The following is a 22,496-nucleotide window of genomic DNA, read 5'->3' as shown; positions in this document are numbered from 1 at the left end:
GAACTTTGATCACTGTTATTTTATTATTTACAGTGGAACCTCATTTTAAGTACCCTGATTTTAAGTTTTCCCTAATTTTACATTTTTTATTCTTCATTATTTTTATTCTTTTCTAGTTATCGAATGATTTGCCTTCTTCTGACTCTTCCCAGTTTTCAAATGGGGGGTCACTGACCACATCTAAAAACAAATGCTCTGCAAGGCTACAAATGAATTGTTATTGCGGTGTGTTTTTGCTCATCCTTCTATTCAGGCCTCTCCTATTCATATTCCAGTCTCTTATTGAAATCAGTACATGGTTGCTAGAGTAATTTGCACCCTAGCAACCAGAATGCTGAAACTGCAAACTGGAGAGCTGCTGAATAAAAAGTTAAATAACTAAAAAAAACACAAATAATAAAAAAATGAAAACCAAATGCAAATTGTCTCAGAATATCACTCTCTACGTCATATTAAAAGTTAACTCAAAGGTTAAACAACCCCTTTAAGAAATGCCATGGATATCAAATGCATCGTGGGTGTCTTGTTGACAAGGAGTAATTAATTTGGGTGTATTAGCGGTCACATTTATTTCTCAATTCTGAACCATTTTCTGTGTGCATGACATGAAAAAGTTGCACTGACATGTAATGCTTCAATGTTGAGAACAGATAGGCCTGCATACGAGCTCAGCAGCATCATCCTTATCTTGGGACTTCTATGGGGCAAATTCACTAAGCGCCGAACGCTAGCGTTACTTCGCTAGCGTTTGGCATTTTCGTTACTGCGCAAATTCACTAACGAACGCTGGCGTAGTTTCGCTAGTGTTACTTCGCACCCTTACGCCTGGCGAAGTTTCGCTAGCGACGTAACTACGCAAATTCACTAACGCGCGCAGTGTACTGAACGCTAACTTTTACACTAGACTTCCTTCGCCACCTCAGACCAGGCGAAGCGCAATAGAGTAGATAGGGATTGCTTCAAAAAAAGTCACAATTTTTTCTAAGTCCCAAAAAACGCTGGCGTGTTTTCTGTGGGTGATCGAAATTTTTTTTGGGGCTCCCCTCCTTCCCCCTACATTTCCTGACTCATGGCAACTTACCTAGACAGTGGGCACATGTGTAGGGCAAAATAAAAATTTTATTTGATGTTTTGAAGCTTTTCTAGCCATTTGTAGTGCTGATACGTATTCCTCCATTGAAATTTGAATTTGGCGCCGTATGCAAATTAGCCTTCGCTAGCGTAACTTCGCTTTACTTAGCGAATCAACGCTAGCGCAACTTCGCAACCTTACGCTACCCCTGAGCGCAACTTCGGATTTTAGTGAATTTGCGAAGCGCTGGCGAAACTACGCCTGGCGAAGTGTGGCGAAGTTACACCTGGCGCAACTACGAATCTTAGTGAATTTGCCCCTATATGTCTTGTTATGACAGAAGAAGCTGAAAATAATCACTTGCTATTCCTTATGCATTTCCCAAGGTACCTTGATTGGCAGAGTGTAGAAATGATACAGTAATGTATATGAAATATATTTGTTTGGATTACAAACTGTTAATGTGCAAAATTTGCAGATTACTGGTCATTCAGTTAGGGAGTTCTAATAGTCATAATGGGTGGAGGATGTTGAAAATAAGGGGGTTATTTATCAAAGGTTGAGTTGTGTTTTCCTAACAAATTCTAGTTTTTTAAAGGTAGTTTTCAGTCTAAAACTCACAACTTTTCAGGGTTTTATAAAAAAAAAAGAGTGAATTTTTGGTTTTTTTAAAGTAAGTTTTGTAAAAAACAAAACAACATTTTTTGGAGATTTATTATACCCTGACTCTGGAAATCGCTTGAATCAGAAAATACTCCATCTAAAACCTATCGAGTTCATGTAGAAGTCAATGGCAGAGGTCCCTTGAACCATTTGAAGATTTTAATAGCCTTCATGATGTTGAGTTTTTTTGGTGGGTTTCACTGGAAAACTCGATTAATTCGAGCAATTCGAGTTTCTTTCCTTGGAAAACTTGATTAATTAAAATGTCTTTCTTAAATTAGAAAACTTTCATTGAAAGCAACTTTTCAATTGGTCTTTATTTATTTTTTTATATAGTTTTTGAAATATTTGCCTTTTTATTCTGACTCTGTCCAACTGTCAGAATAGACCCCTATTTGAAAGTTGGAAAGAGTCAGAATAAGAACCCATCTGAAAGACAAATTCTCTGTAAGGCTACACATTCATTGTTACTGCTTCTTATTAATCTTTCTATTCAGGCTTCTCCTATTCATATTCCAGTCTCTTAGTCAAATCAGTGCATGGTTGCTAGGGTAATTTGGACCCTAGAAACCAGATTGCTGGCACTGCAAACTGGAGAGCTGCTGAATAAAAAGTTAAATAACTCAAAAACCACAAATAATAAAAAATGACAACCAATTGCAAATTGTCTCAGAATCACTCTCTACATCATACTAAAAGTTAGGTGAAGAACCCCTTTAACCAATATGTAACCTTGTGCTTGTGGTTTTTAAAATGACAAATCTCCTTTTCTTTATGGCTATAAATGTCATTGTTTAATAAAGATAACACATAAAGTAAAAAAAAAATATCCAGACTGACATAGTGAAATTAATTATTTGCCGTTGGTCATCTTAAATTATGGCCTAATAACTCAATTCACCCAATGACAGTACAAGGCAGGAACGAAACCTTTTATTTGGGAGCAAAGAAGCAAGGAGAAGAGAGCTAGCAGTATTAGTATTCTGTGCATTCTGTATATGAAATATGGGTCTTGCAGCTCCCAGTCACTTCCGATTCACACCATGTCCTGCCATCTAAAGGAAAGATTTTCTTAGGTTTTATGATCTTATGTAAAACAAGGGCCACAAATAGCATGGAAATGTCTGCGACGGTGCAGGCATTTATTCATTGTATCTAATAGAAGCAAGGATTTCATTTCAAAGCTGCAGCAGTAAAATAAATGTTATGAATTTCAAAGTGAACACATAAAACATGTCATCTCTTTATCTGTCTTCCTTTTTTCTTCCTCTTTTTGGACGCATACACCGTTTAGTAATTTTTTGAATGAGGAGTATTGGGAAAGGAAGACGTTGGAAATCTGAATTTGATTAGATCACTACAAAGAAATGCGATTGACCAAATACAACTATGGAATTGTCCACAGGTCTATTTTTCTTTTTTCACTTTTGCCAAACAACTGTTATGTGATCAACCAGAACTTGCTGTCAATCTTTACAGGGAGGCCCACACAGATGAGTACACAGATGTTGGAATTTTTTCTTACTTTATATTTGGGCATTTTAGAATTAGTCAACTTTTTTTTCCAAACTGATTAGGTTTGCCGGACCCAGACATCCAGGCAACAGTTTGAAAGCGTTAAAAGCTTTCAATGAGGGAAAAGTCATGTGATTTCCCTTTCACCCATAATTTGCATATGCAAATTAAGATTCAGTTCAGGCAGGCACAAGAATTCAGTCGAATCCGAATCCCGCTGAAAAAGACCAAATCCTGAATACTGGATTCGGTGTATCCCTGCCTTCAATCAATATTCCATAAAGACACAAGATCACAATACTTCAAACCACATACAGAGCACAGTATTAAAACATTCCCTTCTCTTTGCATCCCCAGAAATGCAGATCTTTGTCCAACGCCCCTCAAAATGTTGGAATGATTGTGTCTCAAGTCATTGTTTTTGAAAATACATGGACATGCAAAAAAATATATTACAGTGAAATCTCAATTAACATCCCCTGATTTTAAGTTTCTCTCATTTTACATTGTTGTTTTGTGGTCCCACATTCTCCTGGATTTTACACCTTTTTTTTTGTGGTCCCCTGAAAAATGTAAAATGTGGGTTCTACTGTTCTAGTAAAACACAGGGCCATGACATGTGCACTGATACCCTTTTTGTGTATGTCTAATATTCTCCATTCTCTTTCAAAATGCAGATAAAGGTATGGGACCTGTTATCCAGAATGCTCGGGACTTAGGGTTTTCCAGATAAGGGATCTTTCTGTAATTTGAATCACAATACCTTAAGTCTACTAAAATATAATTTAAACATTAATCAAACCCAATAGGATTGTTTTGCCTTCAATAAAGATCAATAATATCTTAGTTGGGAATTAAATTAAATGTATTGTTTTGATATTACAGAGGAAAAGGAAACCATTTTTAAATTAATTATTTGATTAAGATGGAGTGAGATGGTCTTCTCTTAATTCCTGCCTTTTTTTTCTACTTTTTGTTATTTTTGCGCTATTGAAGACCACTTAGTGGTCGAAAACAGGTAAGGCTTATTACTAGGGATGCACCGAATCCAGGATTTGTTTCTGGATAAGGCCATTTTCATCAGAATTCGGATTCGGCCAAATCCTTCTGCCTGGCCGAACCGAATCCTAATCTGCATAGGCAAATTAGGGGTGGGGAGGGAAATTCTGTAACTTTTTGTCGCAAAACAAGGCAATAAAGAATGTTTTCCCCTTCCCACCACTAATTTGCATATGCAAATTAGGATTTGGATTCGGTTCGGTATTCGACTGAATCTTTCGACAAGGAATTGGGGGTTCGGCCGAATCCAAAATATTGGATTCGGTGCATCCCTACTTATTACTGCATTATGTCACTTTTGTTGGTAATACATTTTGACTGTTTGACGCAGTGTGCAATCCTCCTTTTAATCTTTTGTGTGTTATCATTTTTGGAAATCTTAATGGGCAACCTCTGTTGGATTTGCACCTCACCATCATTAATTAGGGTGTGCGCCTTCTAACTCTTACTTTTTCCCATAATTCAGAGCTTTCCATATAACAGGTTTCCGGATAATGCATCCTATACCTGTATATCATTGATCAAAAATCAATATTTGAGAAGACCTCACAAATCTTCCCATCAGCATCAGCACTTGAGGCTGCCATTTTGATTTGTGTTACTAGGCAAGCTTTCAGAGCATACAGGAGCATAAAGGGGTCACATACTGTACATTCGTAATTTAGAAGCATCACATACCATGTCTTGTGATTATAGGAGAATCAATTAATTCGCAAGGTACTGATTAGCCCAACTATTTCTGAAATGATGAGTGCAATAAAGCTTACAATTGTTCATTAATTGGTTCAAGTGGCAAGAATCCTTGTGATTTGTATAAAATTCAGATTAACTACTGGTATGGGACCTGTTATCTAGAATGCTTAGGACCTGGGGTCTTCCGGATAAGTGATCTTTCAATAGTTTGGATCACCATATCTTAATGCTGCTAAAAATCATTTAAACATTAAAGAAACCTAATAGGATTGTGTTACCATTAGTAAGGATAAATGATATCTTAGGGGGTTATTTATTATGCTGTGTAAAAAACTGTGTGGTATTATGCCAGGCTCCGCCGTGTAAAAAATGGTGTAACAATTTTACGGTTTTGTTCTTAAAATGACATCCACCGGAACCAATGTAAAATAACAATTCCATGAATTGAAGTAATTCATCAATATTTTGTCCAGAAAAAGTTGGAGCAAAAAAACAATGCTACAAAAATTTGTATTGTGCGATTTTAACAAATTGTCGCTGCGAATACTCAATAGATCATGATGTCGAGAAACTTCCACAGGAAGGAGGATGGAGTATTTTGGGATTCGGATTTTTAGCAGCTTTGGGGTATAACAAATCTCTAAAAATTTGAGTTTTTATTTTTCCTGGAAGAATTTGAGTTTTCTCCCTAATAAACCCGACCAGAAAAAAAAACAAGATTTAATTGATGGGCCGAAATGTGGAAGTGTTATAGTAGACAGTACAGTTCTATTGAACCTAAGGTGCAAGTAAGTGACAGACCATGCAACGCATGCAAGGTATTTTGAAATCCTCAAGACAACATGGCAGCAAGCAGTATTAATGAAATCAGAGCAGTGCATGCTAACAAGAGCAATTATAGCAAAGGCTGAAACAGTAGCTGCTGTTTCAGGCAGCCATACAAGTCTTTTTCGTGTTAACTATGTCTTAATTAGCCCAGAGATGTTTGTGTCGTTTATAGAACGATTTACATAAGCTCCAGGGAACATAAACACAAATAGCATGTAAGGATCAGTTGGGGAATTAAGATAAACGTGATCATCATGCGCTGTCAGATATAGAATGGAACATAAACCCAAACAACGTGTTTAGATTATTTGTTTATATCGTTTTAATTCCAGCACAAAGTTATAATGTAAAATGTAATAGAGGTGTCTATTCTAAATACAACCAAATCTCCTATGGATCTGTCACCCTCTAAATAAAGGATAGGTAACTACAGGTATAGGATTCGTTATCAGGAAACCTATTATCCAGAAATTTCAGTATGGAAAGGATGTCTCCCATAGACACCATTATAATTAAATAATTACATTTTTATTTTAAATGATCTCCTTTTTCTCAGTAATAATAAAACAGTAATTTATACTCGATCCCAACTAAGATATAATTAATCCTTATTGGAGACAAAACAATCCTATTGAGTTTAATTGATGTTTAAATGATTTAGTAGACTTAAGGTATTGAGATCCAAATTATGGAAAGGTCCCTTATCTGGAAAACCTCCGGCTCCCGAGCATTCTGGATAACAGATCCCCTACCATCCATATTCTGGAAACCTGTTATCTAGAGAGCTCCGAATTGTGGAAAGACCCATTGTCCCATTGAGGCAAATTCACTAACCGATGGCTTTGTGCACATCGCAACACTTCGCCAGATGTATATTCGCCTGGACAACGCTAATGCACGAAGATCCGAAGTTGCGCACAGGGTACCGAACGCTGGCGAAATTACGCTCAGCAGTTCGAAGTTACGCTAGCGTTGGCTAATTAGCATACGGGTGGCCGTATATGCTGCAGCAAATACATTACACTACACAAGGCCAGGGAACCTTAATAAAATTATATATGTTATAATGCCCTTCACATGTGCCCAGAGTATAGTTTAGGTGCCATATGTTATCAAATGTAGGGGGGAAGGAGGGTACACCAAAAAAAAATGAACGATCTTTTTCAGTCTATCACCCTTTCAATAGGAAAAAAACGCCAGCATTTTTTGACTTTTTTTTTTGAGGAACTCCTATCTACTCTATTGCACTTTGCCTGGTCGAAAGGCTGCGAAGGCAAGTCTGGCAATAGAGGTAATGGTCAGTAAAATCAAAACTCACATATTTACAACATTTAGAGTGTCCACATTTGTGCATACCGTTTACTGGATTTGGAAGCCATGTTGCCACTTTTCCATGGTTCTTATTAATAAAATGGCTACTAGTTAGCTTGTCCTTTAGAGAGGGTGCTTTTCTTGCGGTCATTCTAGGGAAAGGACTTAAGACACATTTTAAATCTGGGTCAGCTAACAAGATATCCCAATTTCTTTATAGGACTTGCTAAATATCATACCATTGGCTATTAAAATCCGTTATAATTCTCAATTCAGTATCTATTTGTTTTTGAAAATTAATTCAGATCTTTTAGACTGTTTTGCTCTTTCATAACCTCTACTTATCGTTTGTTTGCTGTCAGTCGCTGCATTAATTCCTCTGCTTGTAGCTCATCGTTGCATTCTTGTGAGCAATTTCGCTGTATTCGCAGAAACTGACCAATAGGGATTCCTTTTATAAGTGATTGTGGATGATGGCTTTCAGCTCTCAATAATGTATTTGTGGCTGTTGTTTTCCTGTATGTTTTGGTACATAATACTCCATTATTTTTAAAAATCATCAAATCCAGAAATGCTATTTCTTGTCATAATTGAGTGTTAATTTAATATTTCTATCATTTATGTTGAGTGTCTCTACTAGGGATGCCCGAATCCAGGATTCGGCCTTTTTCAGCAGGATTCAGGCGAATCCTTCTGCCCAGCCAAACCGAATCAAGGGAAGGGAAATCGTGTGACTTTTTGTCAGAAAACAAGGAAGTAAAAAATGGTTTCCCCTTCCCACCCCTAATTTGCATATGCAAATTAGGATTCGTTTCGGTTCGGTATTCGTCCAAATCTTTAGCAAAGGATTCGGGGGTGCGGCCGAATCCAAAATAGTGGATTCGGTGCATCCCTAGTCTCTACTTTAATTTAAATAGTAGATTCTGCTGACCTTCCCATAGAATCAAAATGTCATCCACGTAACGCAACCAGAGGAGAACGTGCGCTCCCACCCACTCGTCAAGGACTCGCTGTACATCAGTATCCTCCCAAAGTCCCAGATGTAAACAGGCGAAGGTCGGGGCGCACGTTGCCCCCATTGTTGTTCCCCGAATCTGCCTATAATGATTGCCATCAAAAACAATACAATTGTTATTAAATACATAAGCTAGACAGTCATTACTGCACCGGTGAAACACACAAAAGTATAAGTGCAGGGAAATAATAGCATATTGTGTGTGTGTGTGGGGAAACATGGTGGACTGAATAAAAATCATTTTTAGATGCACTTTATGATCCATTTAGTTACGCTTACTGCACTCTATTATTGAGGGATCAGCCATCAGAAAATATTATGGTTTCAGAAATACATTTGTTTTATTAAAGAGACATCAAAGCTTATTTTTGGTGATATTTTAAGGGATATTGAAGGTTTATACAGATATATATATATACCTGTATATATAAACACTTTTATACCTTCATGACATAAAACCATTGCTTCAAGCTGGGGAAGAATGAGTTTGCGTGTTTTCTCCCAGCTGTATCTGGCACAGAGTAAAGAAGAGTGCTGCACAGCAGGAATGCTGTAATATAATGTAACATGTTACAACATGCTGTGATGGTCATTTGTATTACTTTCACTGGAAAGACTGCACTGGAACATTCACACTGAAGTTTACTGGATCACTGATCTCACAACACAAACAAAACCTAAGCTGTGTTCTAAAATTAAACAGCTAATCTTTCTAGATTTTAGTCTAGAAACAGTCAAATATGAGTTGAAACATCAGAACAACAATTAAAATAATTTTAGCATTTTTTTCTTGCTCTCAACTGGTTCCAGTGCAGAAAATAATTGTCCGAGTCATTAAGGCCCGCATAATGATACAGGTGGGTGTTAGTGCACATCACTACTACTAAGCTGTACTGAGTACTAACACACCATGGAAAATTAATTTGCTTGACTGCTCAAAGTAAACCCATTCTGACAAACTGACTACAAATCTTCTTTCATAAATTTGGCAATTTGTTAGAAATTGACAGTCAGGAAAGTGTTGCTAAACAGTAAAAAAAAAAAAAAAAAGGGACTGGGCAGGCAGGAGATTTGAAAGCAATTTGAATATTCTGTGGAGCCCTGCATGGATCCCTTCATTCAATCCATGTGTCCTGCAGACAGCATGCTACCCTAGGCTTAGGCCTTTGTGGCCTGTGGTTGACTTTTTCTTCTGACTTTTTTCAGCTTTCAAATGTGGGGGGGGGGTGTCTAAAAAAAAACCGTCTAAAAAACAAATGATCTGTAAGGCTACAAATTTTTTGTCACTGATACTTTTTATCACTCACCTTTTTATTCAGGTCATCTTTTATTCATATTCCAGTTTCTTTTTCAAATCAGTGCATGGTTGCTGGGGTAATTTGGACCCTAGCAACCAGACTGCTGAAATTGCAAACTGGAGAGCTGCTGAATAAAAAGTTAAATAACTCAAAAACTACAAATAATGAAAAATTAAAACCAATTGCAAATTGTCTCAGAATATCACACTCTACATCATACTAAAAGTTAACTCAAAGTTGAACAAAGCGGGCAGCTTTTGTATGCCTATATGGTAAAGAAAAAAAAAAATTTTGGGAAAAAACCTCACTTCCCCTGTTGCCAGATGCTTTCCTATAAGGGTCCCAGGGTCCCTCTAGCAGTGTACAGCTTAAGTGACATCACATTCATCCAACGTCATACAGAGGGGCTCTCACAGGTTCAGTTCCGGAATACGCTGCTAAATGTTATATGCACAATATACAGGTATGTGACCTGTTATTCACAATGCTTGGGACCTGGGGTTTTCCGGATAATGGATCTTTCCGTTATATGGATCTTCGTACCTTCAGTCTACTAGAAAATCATGTAAACCCATTCGGCTGGTTTTGCCTCTGATAAGGATGAATTATATCTTAGTTGGGATCACGTACAAGGCACTGTTTTATTATTACAGAGAAAAAGGAAATCATTTTTTAAAATTTGAATTATTTGGATAAAATGGAGCCTCTGCTTTTCTGCAATTCGGAGCTTGCTGGATAATGGGTTTCTGGGTCTGATCCCATACCTGTACATTGGTTTGCCAGATAAAAAATTGACATTACCTATTTATAAATCTTCCCTTCAAAGAGCTAAACCCTGAGATACAAGTAGGCACTGATACTAAAGCAGTTCTTACAGCTGCTTATGTCTACGTTATGACATGCCAAGCTCTCTGTCAGTTGGTAAGCTGCTGTACTGTGGCTTGCTAATCAACAATCTTAATGCCAGTGGCAAACTGATTAATGAACGGAGACAGACACCTTTTACCTCCCTGCAATTAAATCTTGGCAGCATCTTAATAACTCAAAGCAGAATGTTATCTGTTGTTCTGAATGGTACTGAATGGTACTGATAAATGGTTCTTCATGTGTCACAACAGGCCAGTCTTTTACCAAAACAACAATGGCAGCATTGGAGCTGCAAAACTTAGGTTTATGAGCATATTCAGTATTAGCTCATTAGCAGAAGGGACTGATGCCAGAAAGCTTATCAGCAAAAAAGTAAAGCATCCATGTGCATTTAACCCAAAGGAGCAATTTACGTATGCCGAAGGTGCAAGTGCTAGAGCCCTAACAAGTACCACAGGGGACAGGACTCTATACACTGTGCCCTGCATTGCACTCTAACTTGCTTTTCTGAATGAAAATGTGCATAAAAAAAAGGCCATTTGCTCACCCCGCCCTGCGCATCTGATGTTGCAATTCATTGTACCGGTATGGGATTTGTTATCCGAAAACCCATTATCCAGAAAGCTCCGAATTAGGGAAAGGCTGTCTCCCATAGACTCTAATTTATCCAAATAATGAATGAGAGATCAGAATATGAATAGGACAACGGCCGAATAGCAATAACAATTAGGGATGCACCGAATTCAGTTCGCGATTCTGCTTTTTTCAGAAGGATTTGGATTCGGCCAAATCCTTCTGCCTGGCCTTCTGCATATGCAAATTAGGGGGGAGGGAAATCACGTGACTTTTTGTCACAAATCAAGGAGGTTAAAAAAAAAATCACCCTTCCCACCCCTAATTTGCATATGCATAAGTTTTTAGCTGCTGGGGTCTATAAAAGCTGGAAAGAGTCAGAGGAAGAAGGCTAATAAAGTTAATATAAGAAATAAAAACTGAAGATCAGTTGAAAAGTTGGCCATTCTATAACATACTAAAAGTGAACTACCCCTTTAAGTTTTTAGACGGACAGGCGGAGAGTTAGAGTGGGGTAAAATACCAGAGGTGTAGGGGTGTATGATTGCACCTGTGCCCACCCCCCTATAGGGACCATCAGAGACATGGTGGTCCTAGGATGAGGATAGACAGAGGACAAAATGTTAAACTGTTTGCACAGGTGCATATCCTGAGAGTGTGGGGGGACCATGGGCCTGTACCCTGGCCTCTGCAAAGCCACTGGGGCACCTACCTGCCTCCTGAATACAGTGCTGCCAAACCCAGGAAGTAATGTATTCATCAGGGAGGCCACAGGTCTCTATGTTACTAGATGGAGATCAGAAGTTAAGGCAGTTCTTTAAAGCAGGAAGGCAGTGTTTAAAGTGCAAAGAAATTCCAGATTATACCCACTTCCTGCTTGTGACCCCTTATGGGTCAAAGTGTAAATAACAAACAGCACATTGGGATTCTGGAGACCCTCTCCTTATCTGTATGCGAAACGGAATCCTGGGAAGGAACAAAACCTTCCTTATCTAATTCCCCACCAGATTGTAACAGACAGCAGAATATATATTCAAATAACCAATGTAATTGTTACAATTGCTGCTGTAGTTTATAAAGATGGACCTGTAGAAGCAATTATCTGCCTAGCGGGGACACACACTTTTGGCAAATAACCCCAGAGCATAAACACGATTCTCGCTTGATCACTTGGGGAATGTATCCAGAAAACATTCCTCTTGGAAAGTCCAGAAGCTTTTTTTTCATCTCACTGGCACAAATACAAAAGAATGAGTTCTACAGCCCAGCTGGACGCAGCCTTCCAATTCTCCATCTGTTCCCACTGAGCAGAAACAGCATATTGTTGTGGTTTCGTACTGTTCTGTTACACAACATGGGGCAGTTGTTAGCAATTAGTTAAAAGCTGGGCATACAAGTGAAAGATGTTCGGCTAACCCTTGGCTGTATCACCGGGGCCTCCAGCTTTGCTGTTGGAACTGCAAAATCATGAACTCGCTACACTGGTTTTTAGCTGGTGCTAAATATCATTCCCACCAATACAAATGGACATGCATTTTGGTTGACAAGAGCCGTACATAAATACTACATAATTCCAATATAAAACTATCTTGAATGTGTAGGGGAAAACCATCCATATTTTATATGGATCTGTAACCCTAGACCGTTGTCCGGCTAGGAAACATGTATAGCACCGGTTACATGTGACCCTCTCTCCACAGGATGGGCCTTTGCTATGTGAATGGGTGAAGAGGAGAGGTAGATGAACTACAGCTCACTTATGCTGTGTGACTAGATAAAAAAAACTGGACGCCAGAAGAACATAACGAATAACACCAGGCTTTATTCTCTTGAAGCTCAAATCAGGGTTTTCATACTCAATCGTTTGAGGTCCACACATAACATCACATCACAGGTAACATCACAACAATTCCAAGCCAGCACCTTGTGACATCCCTAAAGGATCTCTGTAGAGTGACCTGGATCCCCACACGTTGGATCAGAGAAATCTCTAAACCTCAATCCCTATTCAGCGTAGTGATCTCTACACTACAGGCCTGTCTTTCCTGAGGGGAGAGCTACCCCCTTGCTATCCATCCTAGTTGACTGCTCTTGCTATATAATTCTGGCACACTTTTCTAGAAAGTGTTCTTATAGAATCTACCCTGTCCTGACTACACCTCATTCATGGGGTCCCTGTCTCCCCGACTTCACCAAGGGCTTCACCACCCTTGAGGTCTTTCCTTTACCGAGATTAGGATCCAAGCTCCCAGCAGCATCCACTCCCTCCTGAAATAGAAAACAAAAGTGGACGATCCACCCTCTGCCCTACACCATACTGAAGTGAGGCAGGAAGTGATCTTCTGCCCAGGAACTAGGGAGTCAGGAAGTGTAGGGATTTAAAGCCATAGTGGAGCATTAACCCTATGAATCCCTACAGATCATTTAGCCTTTTGCAATCTTAGGACATAATTCTATAATCATAAGGTTAACTTTCGTTGCAACATACAGGGAATAATATTAGTAGATGTAGATGCAAATGTTTCAGGCCAAAAGCTGAGGCTTCTATACAGGCCATGGATCTCCAAGGTGATTACATTCCATAAAAAATATCATGGCAATTTACATCTAAAAAACGCATTTTCCTCAATAATTTATCCATAAGAATTGAGTTCTATCTTCTTCTTATTTTACATTTGAATGGGGCTCATAGGTTTAAAAGAATATGGGGGGGGGGGCACGAACCGATCCCTCTCTCCTTGGAGCAGAGAGACACAGGGGGGGACTAAATTAGGCTGGGAGTAGAGAGACACAGGGCGGGACTAAATTAGGCTGGGAGCAGAGAGACACAGGGCGGCACTAAATTAGGCTGGGAGCAGAGAGACACAGGGCAGGACTAAATTAGGCTGGGAGCAGAGAGACACAGGGCGGGACTAAATTAGGCTGGGAGTAGAGAGACACAGGGCGGGACTAAATTAGGCTGGGAGCAGAGAGACACAGGGCGGGACTAAATTAGGCTGGGAGTAGAGATACACAGGGCGGGACTAAATTAGGCTGGGAGCAGAGAGACACAGGGCAGGACTAAATTAGGCTGGGAGTAGAGAGACACAGGACGGGACTAAATTAGGCTGGGGGTAGAGAGACACAGAGACCCAAACAGAAAGCAAAACTTTAAATGAACGTATCCTGGGTGTCTGCTGCCCAGTGTAAAACCTAGAAAACCCATTACTCCAAATTCCAGCTGAATGAAGGACAGTTGGTTGGTATATGAAAAAGGATGCCAGTAACCACTATGTCTATTGATAAAAGATACAGCCATGGTCCTAATTACAATTTAGACATTATTTCCGGTTCAGCATCTCGGTTTCCAGTACTTATTAGACATATATGTGAATTTCCAAATGATTACAGAAAACAACTGTGACATCTCTACTGCTCATGCTCACTTTTACAACAAACCACGTCATTATAGGTTGATGCAATCACATCCCTTCTCATCCTGTAGCAAAAATCATTTAATTCGAGAGCTATGCAACCATTTGTACAATGTAATCAATCCTTTTGAAACCTTTTACCTTAAAACCATTATCTCTCATTGTTCATTACCTTGCCCTCCACTGTGCCTTTCATAATACATGTTATTTTGACTTGGTACTAAAATCTGTATCCCTCTGAGATCTCATATAGAAAATAGAAAAAGTTCTAAAGAAGTACAGGTATGGGATAAAATGAAGTCTATGGGAGATGGCCTTTTTGTAATTCAGAGCTTTCTGGATAACGAGTTTCTGGATAACGGATCCCATACCGGTATTGTAAAGGACAAGAAAAGATACAACCGGGAGGGTTGCCAAAGCTCCTCTTATGGAAAAAAAACATTTAGTACATGATAGTGGTTATGCAGAATTATGGAAAGGTCATCTCCCATAGGTTCCATTTTAATCAAATAATTGAAAATTTTAAAACATTCAGTGTTAAAATTATTTTTTTGACTTAAAGGAGAAGGAAACCCAGTGGGCGCAAAAACCCTCCACCCCTCCCCTGTGTTGCTTCCCCTCCCTCCTCCCCCCTGGCCTAACTGTCCCGCTAGGCAAATGCCCCTAACTTGTTACTTACCCTTCTGCGCAGGTCCAGTCCACGGAGTTCACAGACGCCATCTTCTTCCACACGATCTTCTTCTTGCTTTGACCGGCGTTTTGGCGAATGCGCAGTAGGAGCATTTCGCCGGTACGGATCTACTGCGCATGCGCAAAAAGTCACGAAGTTTTCCGATTTCACTTCGTGACTTTTGGCGCATGCGCAGTAGATCCGTACCTGCGAAATGTTCCTACTGCGCATGTGCCGGTCAAAGCAGGAAGAAGATTGCGTGCAAGAAGATGGCTTCTGTGAACTCCGTGGACTGGACCTGCGCAGAAGAGTAAGTAACAAGTTAGGGGCATTTGCCCAGCGTGACAGGGAGGAGGGAGAGGAAGCAACACAGGGGAGGGTTTTTGCGCCCACTGGGTTTCCTTTCCACATATAAGGGATAATTACAAAAATATCCCTTATATGTGGAAAAGCCCAGGTCCAGGGGCATAACTACAGAGGAAGCAGACCCTGCGGCTGCAGGGGGGCCCAGGAGGTACAGGGGGCCCCATGAGGCTCTCATTGATGAGCAATTTGAACATATATTGGTAAAACAGGACAAACACTGGATATGTTGGGGGCCCTAAAATTAATTTGATGTGGGGCCCAGCAACATCTAGTTACGGAGCATTCTGGATAATAGATCCCATACTTGTACAGGTATAAGAACCATTGTCCAGAAAGCGCCGAAATACAGGATGGTCGTCTCCCATAGACTCCATTTTATTCAAATTTTTTAAAAATGATTTCCTTTATCTCTGTAATAATAAAACAGCAGCTTGTACTTGATCCAAACTATGGAAGCAAAATCAGCCTAATGGGCTTATTTAATGTTTAAATGATTTTCAAGTAGACTTAAGGTATGAAGATCCAAATTATCTGGTCCCAAGCATTCTGGACAACAGGTCCCAAACCTGTACTAGGATATTGAATGTACATGTTGGCACTGCATTATATTAATTCATATTTAAAAGCCCTTTAGTCTCACTGGTTAACAGAAGGTTAGAACACACCATACAGTAACATTCTTCCATGATGACTTCTTTAAGAATCTTTATCCAGATAAGACATTATATTTCATTTTACCAATACTAACCGTCCATGAAATAATCAGACTGGAAAGTCTGCTTTAGAAAGAGGAAACAACCATCTACTAAGGAACAGATGGTAAAGAGGTGGGTGAGAGTTTGGAATATGGAAAAGACAGTGCTACTTTCTGAAATGGATATGAAATGAAAATACTTAGGGAGAAAAATGCATTTACTGTAATGTATATGAGTTGTTTGCATTATGCCCTCATTTGGAACTGGCTGCTTGTGTGGCTGCACTTAAGTAGCCCTATATTTGCACTAGTGAGGGCCAATTAGCACGGAAGGCATCTAATCACTTAAATGGTTTTAATGAAATGAAATGATTGTTATGGATTATCTGCTCCAAGTTGGGCAGCGTTTCAGCTGCACAAGTAATGGATGGAGATTGAAGTTTGTTGGCTGGAAATCCTCTGTTTTGGAAGGTGTCCATTCATTGCTCTGCCAGTGAAAGTTCTGCAGTGGAGCCAATCGGTTGGCATTACTTAGAGTAATTGAAGTACTATGCATTAATACAGGCAAAGTCATCCACGAGGACTAAATGTAGTTTAAAGGGCTTCCACTTTAAGTTAACTTCTAGTATGTTATAGAATAGCTAATGCTAAACAACTTTTCAATTAGCCTAAAATATTTGCCTTCTTTTGGCTCTATTCAGTTGTCAAAAGGGGTCGCTGACCCCATCTAAAAAAACAAAAGCTCCATAAGGTTACATATTTATTGTTATAGCTAGTTTTTATCACGCATCTCTATATTCAGGCCCTCTCCTATTAATATTCCAGTCTCTTATTAAAATCAATGCATGGTTGCTAGTGTATTTTGGACCCTAGCAAAAATTGCTAAAATCGCAAACTGCAGAGCTGTTGAATAAAATGCTAAATAACTCAAGAGCCACAAAGAATAAAAAATGAAAAGCAAATTTTCAATAGTATGATGTAGAGCAGGGATCCCCAACCAGTAGCCCGTGAGCAACACGTTGCTCTTCAACCCCTTGGATGTTGCTTCCAGTAGCCTCAAAGCAGGTGATTATTTTTGAATTCCTGGCTTGGAGGCAAGTTTTGATTGTATAAAAACCAAATGTACTCAGGGCCGCTTCTGCCACATGAGGCAAGGTGAAACCCTTGCCTCAGGCGGCAGCGAGCTGCCAGTTACAAGAGGAGGCAAAAAGCCGCCTCTTGTAACTTTAAGAGCCGAACTTCCGGTTTTTAACCCGGAAAATCGGCTCCGCTAGTGCAAAGAGCGCTATTGCGCTCAATGCACTAACGATACTGCCCCCTGAAACCCGCTCCGACGCTAATTTTTAAGCGCGGAGCGGGAGAGGAGGGGGGCGGCATCTGGGCTGCTGCCTCAGGCGGCAGCAGCCCCAGAATCGGCGCTGAATGTATTGCCAAACAGAGCCTCAATGTAGGTTGACAATCCAGGCCAATCACAGCTCTTATTTGGCACCCCAGCAACATTTTTCATTCTTCTGTTGCTCCCCAACTCCTTTTACTTCTGAATGTTGCTCACAGGTTCTAAAGGTTGGGATCCCTGCTCTACGTCATACTAAAAGTTCAATTAAAGGTGAAGAACCCCCTGATTCTAGGCACTGGTTTGTTATACATCCAGCTAGCAGGTGATATATTGCAAATAGTTCCGAATTGCTGTGTTTAATAATAACCAATACTGTACATAAGCCAAGGCACTGTATACCTCCTACCATTGTGGTCAGTGAAAGAGGGAGCCTACAATGCCATGAGCGAAGTGGCCGGCTTTATGTTCTGACAGCTAACCCGGGAACACAAAGGTTGCAGCTAAGAGCCGGCCGAGCGGAGCACGCAGAGTGATGTAACAGCCCCGTGCACTGACTCACTAATCACGTCCGTGTTTTCAAACAAGTTATCAGCATAACAAAAGGTGCACTGGCCCATCCTTTCCAGGAAGATAAAAACCTTTACATTGCTGCACTGATTCACATAGGGTTAGACTCCCAAATACAAAAGAAAGGGGAACGGCTCGCATTTTCACAGCAGCAGACGGGTTCTGCCCCTTCCTACAGAATTCCATTTGGCTGTCCCAGTCGGCATGAAACGAGTTGAAACAAAAGCATCCCTTCTGGTACCCGGTGACGGTTCTTTCCAATCAGGGAAGGAGTTAAATTATTCTATGTCTGGGGCCCCCTTAGGCTCCAAGTATTGGTGGCAGGTCCTTAGGAACTGTCTAATTATTGATTATTACGCTGTGCATTTATTTTTAGGGGGCTCTGCCCATGAAAACCCCAGAGGAACATTAATATTTCTGTTTATCCCCCCATGCCCAGTAGGTGCCCCTTCCAAAGCAATGTAATAATTACACTGAGGGCAAAGAATAGGAGTCTCATAGGCACAAGCCTTGCCCCCTTGGAGCTTTAGAATCAACTCAGGCTGCAGTCAGAACCCCTTGAAGCAGTCAGTAATTACATGGCTCCTTGCAGTGCTGAGTGTGGGATTTGCTGGCAAACTATCAAGCTGAACCCAATTTATTGCATTTTTGGTAAATTGTCTGCAAAATACAAATGGATGCACAGCTAATTAGAAGAACAAAGGATATATACAGGTATGGGATCAGTTATCCAGAAACCTTCAAATTACCGAAAAGACATCTCCATTTTATCCAAATAATCCAAATTTCCTTTTTCGATGTAATAATAAAACAGTACCTTGGTCAGGGAGGTCAGGGACCCCTTTAGTTCATAAATAGTTACACATTCAGGAAAATAGTAGACATTCAACCACAGTTCCAATAATATATAGGGCTGCTAATAAGCTTTCACCTCTAATCTTAACTCAATTGGCCAGCAAGTTGGGCTAGGCATTCTGTCCAATTCTTACTCTAACTGGCATTCAGGCTAACCCCCCAACCCAACCACTACTGCAAGCCCACAGTTTGGGAACCACATTCTCACTGCCACTCATGTAGGAAACCTGTGGAATGTACAGGCAGAGCCACATGAATATATTATACATGCTTAGAGAAAAGGAATGACAGCTGGACACATGCAATCTTCTCATCACAATGCACTGCAAGATGACAGCAGGGGACTAGAGCACACAGCATGTTATTATATACAATATCAATCTATGTACATATGAATTACATATAAGCTACTGCAGCTATCCTACAGGTGTACATACATACGTATGACACACACACACTTAAAGCAACACTTTCCAATCTATTGTAATGTATACAGTACTACCCATTGTGATATCATCTGCTAGCTACCTAGGTCCCATCTTCAACATATTCACACTGTGATTCTAGTTACACTAAAATGCCAGCCACAGTCAACCTGTGGAGCTCCAGATATTGTTGAACTACATATCCCAGACTTCTTTTAACAGCCAAAGGAGCCTGGGGCAGTGGACGTTTTAGTTCCATGACAACTGGAGAAATCTACATTGATGGCAAAATGATCCTATTGGTATTCTGAGGTCTAACGACTGGTCTTAAAGCTTTCTGCATATAAGAACCAGTTTTTAAAACCCCAGTTTTTATGCATTCTTGATTACAGTTGCCTTTCCAGTATTTCCCTAATGCAATTACTAATTATAATTGCTTGATTAAGATATTGCATATAAAGTGATTTATGCTCCGGAATACAGGTGAATGTGCCATCTGGAGAGCAACTACAGATAAACACTCATCCACTCAGTTTGGTTCAGTAGGTGAAAGATGCACTAGACATGGTCACAATAATAAAGAGAGTACCAGTATGTGGGCATGAGGAGGGTGGGGCACATAGGCAGCGTCAGTCCATTTAGCTACTAATCTGTTGTCAAAATTGTGATTCTGGTGCCGTACCTATTTTAGATAAGTAGCAGGGCAGGGTCAGGTAGGCTGAGCAGTACCTCTGGCTAGTAATGTAAGGTTAAGGTTGTTATAGAAGGGTACAGGGCAGTAACAGTCCATTAAGTTGTCCAGGAAGGGGTGTTGTGAGTAGGGAAAGTACCAATTGATTTAGTTTCTAAGCATAATACTATTGTGCAGATTCCATAGACTGGCAGTGCCAGGGTATTTAGTTGGTAATTTCCGCTTGGATGCAGAGGTACCCAAAATTGTGAAAACTCCAGAACACGGCATTTATATAAACCCTAATAATACAGCTGGGGTGGGAGTAAAAGGCCAGTGTCAGTCCATTAAGCCATAATAACTATAGACGGGTCTGGAGTAGATGTGCCCAGAGATGGGTAAGTAGCGGGTGTCATTCATTTAAACTGTGATCCCTTCAGTGGCCAGATATGGGTGAATAGCAGGTTAGTGCCAGTCCATTTAAGCATTGTGCCCAGAAATAGGTGAATAGGGGGGCACATTGTGTTTAGAGGTAGTGGGTATTGGTGAGGGGAGGTAGAGGTGACATAGGGCAGTGTCAGTTCATGTAGCCTTGGATAGGACTGATTGTGCCCAAATAGCAGGGCAGTGCCAGTCCGTGTAATACTAATACTAATGAGAGCGCGTGAGGCAAGTGCAGCAGCAGGTGTAGAACTCAGGTAAGTGAATAAGAGTGTCACTCACCTGCCAAGAGCTGGAAGGAATGTCATTGAATCTGCCCAATCCTCCGAGCGTGTAACAGGCGCCAATGTGCCCCAGTGTGTCCGGGCAGTGCCACAACAAGCCAAAGCTCACCGGCTCCTGTTTCTCCGCAGGGCTGCCCGACCTCACGATCCACGCCGGGGAGATGAAGCTGAAGCTGCACACTGCGGCCAGGCAGGCGGAGAGCAGCACCCAGAAGCAGGACACACAGCTGAACATGGTGCGGAGCTGCTGCTGCTGCTTGGGGGGAGCCGACCCCAGAGCCACATCCAGCCCCACTGCTACTGCTACTGCCTTCTTCTGCTTCTTCTTCTCGCTGCGCTCCAGCCACCAGCGCATCGGGTATGTGAGTCCTCACTCAGTATCCTCCCTCCTTCCTCCCCCCCCCGCCCAAAACAATGGGATCTCCCCTCTAGCTTCCCACCAGGATAGCGCGCCCCCGGGGGACAGTGCTAATACGCAGATAGGGGGGGCTGGGGACTTTCTACCCCAGCGGGCAGGTGGCAGTGCAAGTTCACACAAGAGGAAACACTGACAGAACTCTACTGCCGCCTGTCACTAGCAATGCTCGGTCACTCTATGGACACGGGAGGGAGTGGGTCATACAACTGCCGGGATAGGGGGAGACTCGCTCCCCGCGCCTCAACCTGCCGCTACTGGCGCTCCCCCGGCTCAGACAGGTGTCTTGTCCGCCTGTCACTCACACTCGGTGGGCGTGTCCCTGCAGTCAGATGATCTTGTGTGGGGATGTCACATACTTGTCCTCACAAGAGCGCGAGCCATTGATCCTTTGGGTAGTGTTTGTGCAGCAGGGAAGGATTTAGTTAGAGCAGAAAGGGCATATTTCCCAGAGTCCCCGGTTGGCTGGAACTCCAAAGGGCAAGTAGTAGACCAGAAATCTATAATATCAGGAGCCAGAACAATAATAACTGGTGTGAGTTCTGCTACTAATTGTGCTGCTGCTGTTGCTGAATTGCACATACAGGTATGTTTGTCTACTTGCTCAGTACATCATATGTGTTATCATCAGCCACCCCAGTGTCTTGCTTTCTACTTGCAACAACCTCCATTGCATAGGCTGGCATTTGGTGGAACCCATGCTCTGCTCCATAGGGGCTGCTCAAAGGCCATGTGACACTTTTACTTCCTGCAGTTGGTCATAAGCTGCAGCAAATCATTAGTATTGTACCAGTGACAGCATGTGCAAGATTTCTGCATTGGGTTAGAATATGCTGACGGCAACAGATTTTAGTTACTGTTGTATGGTGCCTTCACGGGACCTGACTCTAACTTTACAGCAGGAAACATTAGCTGGCACAAGCCTGGACCACACAAAGTAGTAGAGCCAAAGTCAGATGTAAAAGGTTAAAAACGTATATTTTATTTTCCATAACTATGAACCAAGGCCTGACGCATTTCGTGTCTACCAAGGACACTCAGTCATGGGTTCACTAACTCACTAACACTAATCTGACAGCCTTAAAGCGATACTGGAATTATGGAAGGGGGTAACTAATGAGGCAGCCCTAAATAATGGGCAATTTTTATATATCTTGGTAGAAGAGGTCAGTGTACAGAAAGGCTGCATATCCTACATCGCAGGGACACTAGAACCATACACAATGGTAATCACTTTTATTTAAAGGCACTTTTAGGGAGTTATTTACTAAACTCAATTTTTTTTCTGGTCAAGGTTTTTTGGAAAGAAAGAAACTCCGCCATCTCAAACCTGTCAATGTCATGTAGAAGTCAATGGCAGATGGCCCTTTTACAATTTGAAGATATTGTGGGTTTCGTCCGATAAAGCAAAAAATTCTGGGTTTTCGGGGAGAAAACCTGAAAAAATAGACCGATACGTGCAGGGC

The 22,496-nt window shown here is 41.0% G+C and overlaps 1 protein-coding gene across 1 annotated transcript in view; it reads right to left on the bottom strand.

Moving 5' to 3' along the window:
* LOC108707926 (transmembrane protein 211) overlaps positions 1 to 21,325 on the bottom strand; it is a 168,147-nt gene extending 146,822 nt beyond the window's left edge. Inside the window, exon 1 of the mRNA XM_018246037.2 lies at positions 20,614 to 21,325. Coding sequence (XP_018101526.1) covers positions 20,614 to 20,970 — 357 coding nt within the window. The 5' untranslated portion in view covers positions 20,971 to 21,325. The remainder of the gene's footprint in view (positions 1 to 20,613) is intronic.
* Positions 21,326 to 22,496: the final 1,171 nt, after the last annotated feature.

This window comes from Xenopus laevis, chromosome 2L (assembly GCF_017654675.1).
Source record: "Xenopus laevis strain J_2021 chromosome 2L, Xenopus_laevis_v10.1, whole genome shotgun sequence".
Classification (NCBI taxonomy): domain Eukaryota; kingdom Metazoa; phylum Chordata; class Amphibia; order Anura; family Pipidae; genus Xenopus; species Xenopus laevis.
This window is presented reverse-complemented; position numbering and strand designations above follow the sequence as displayed.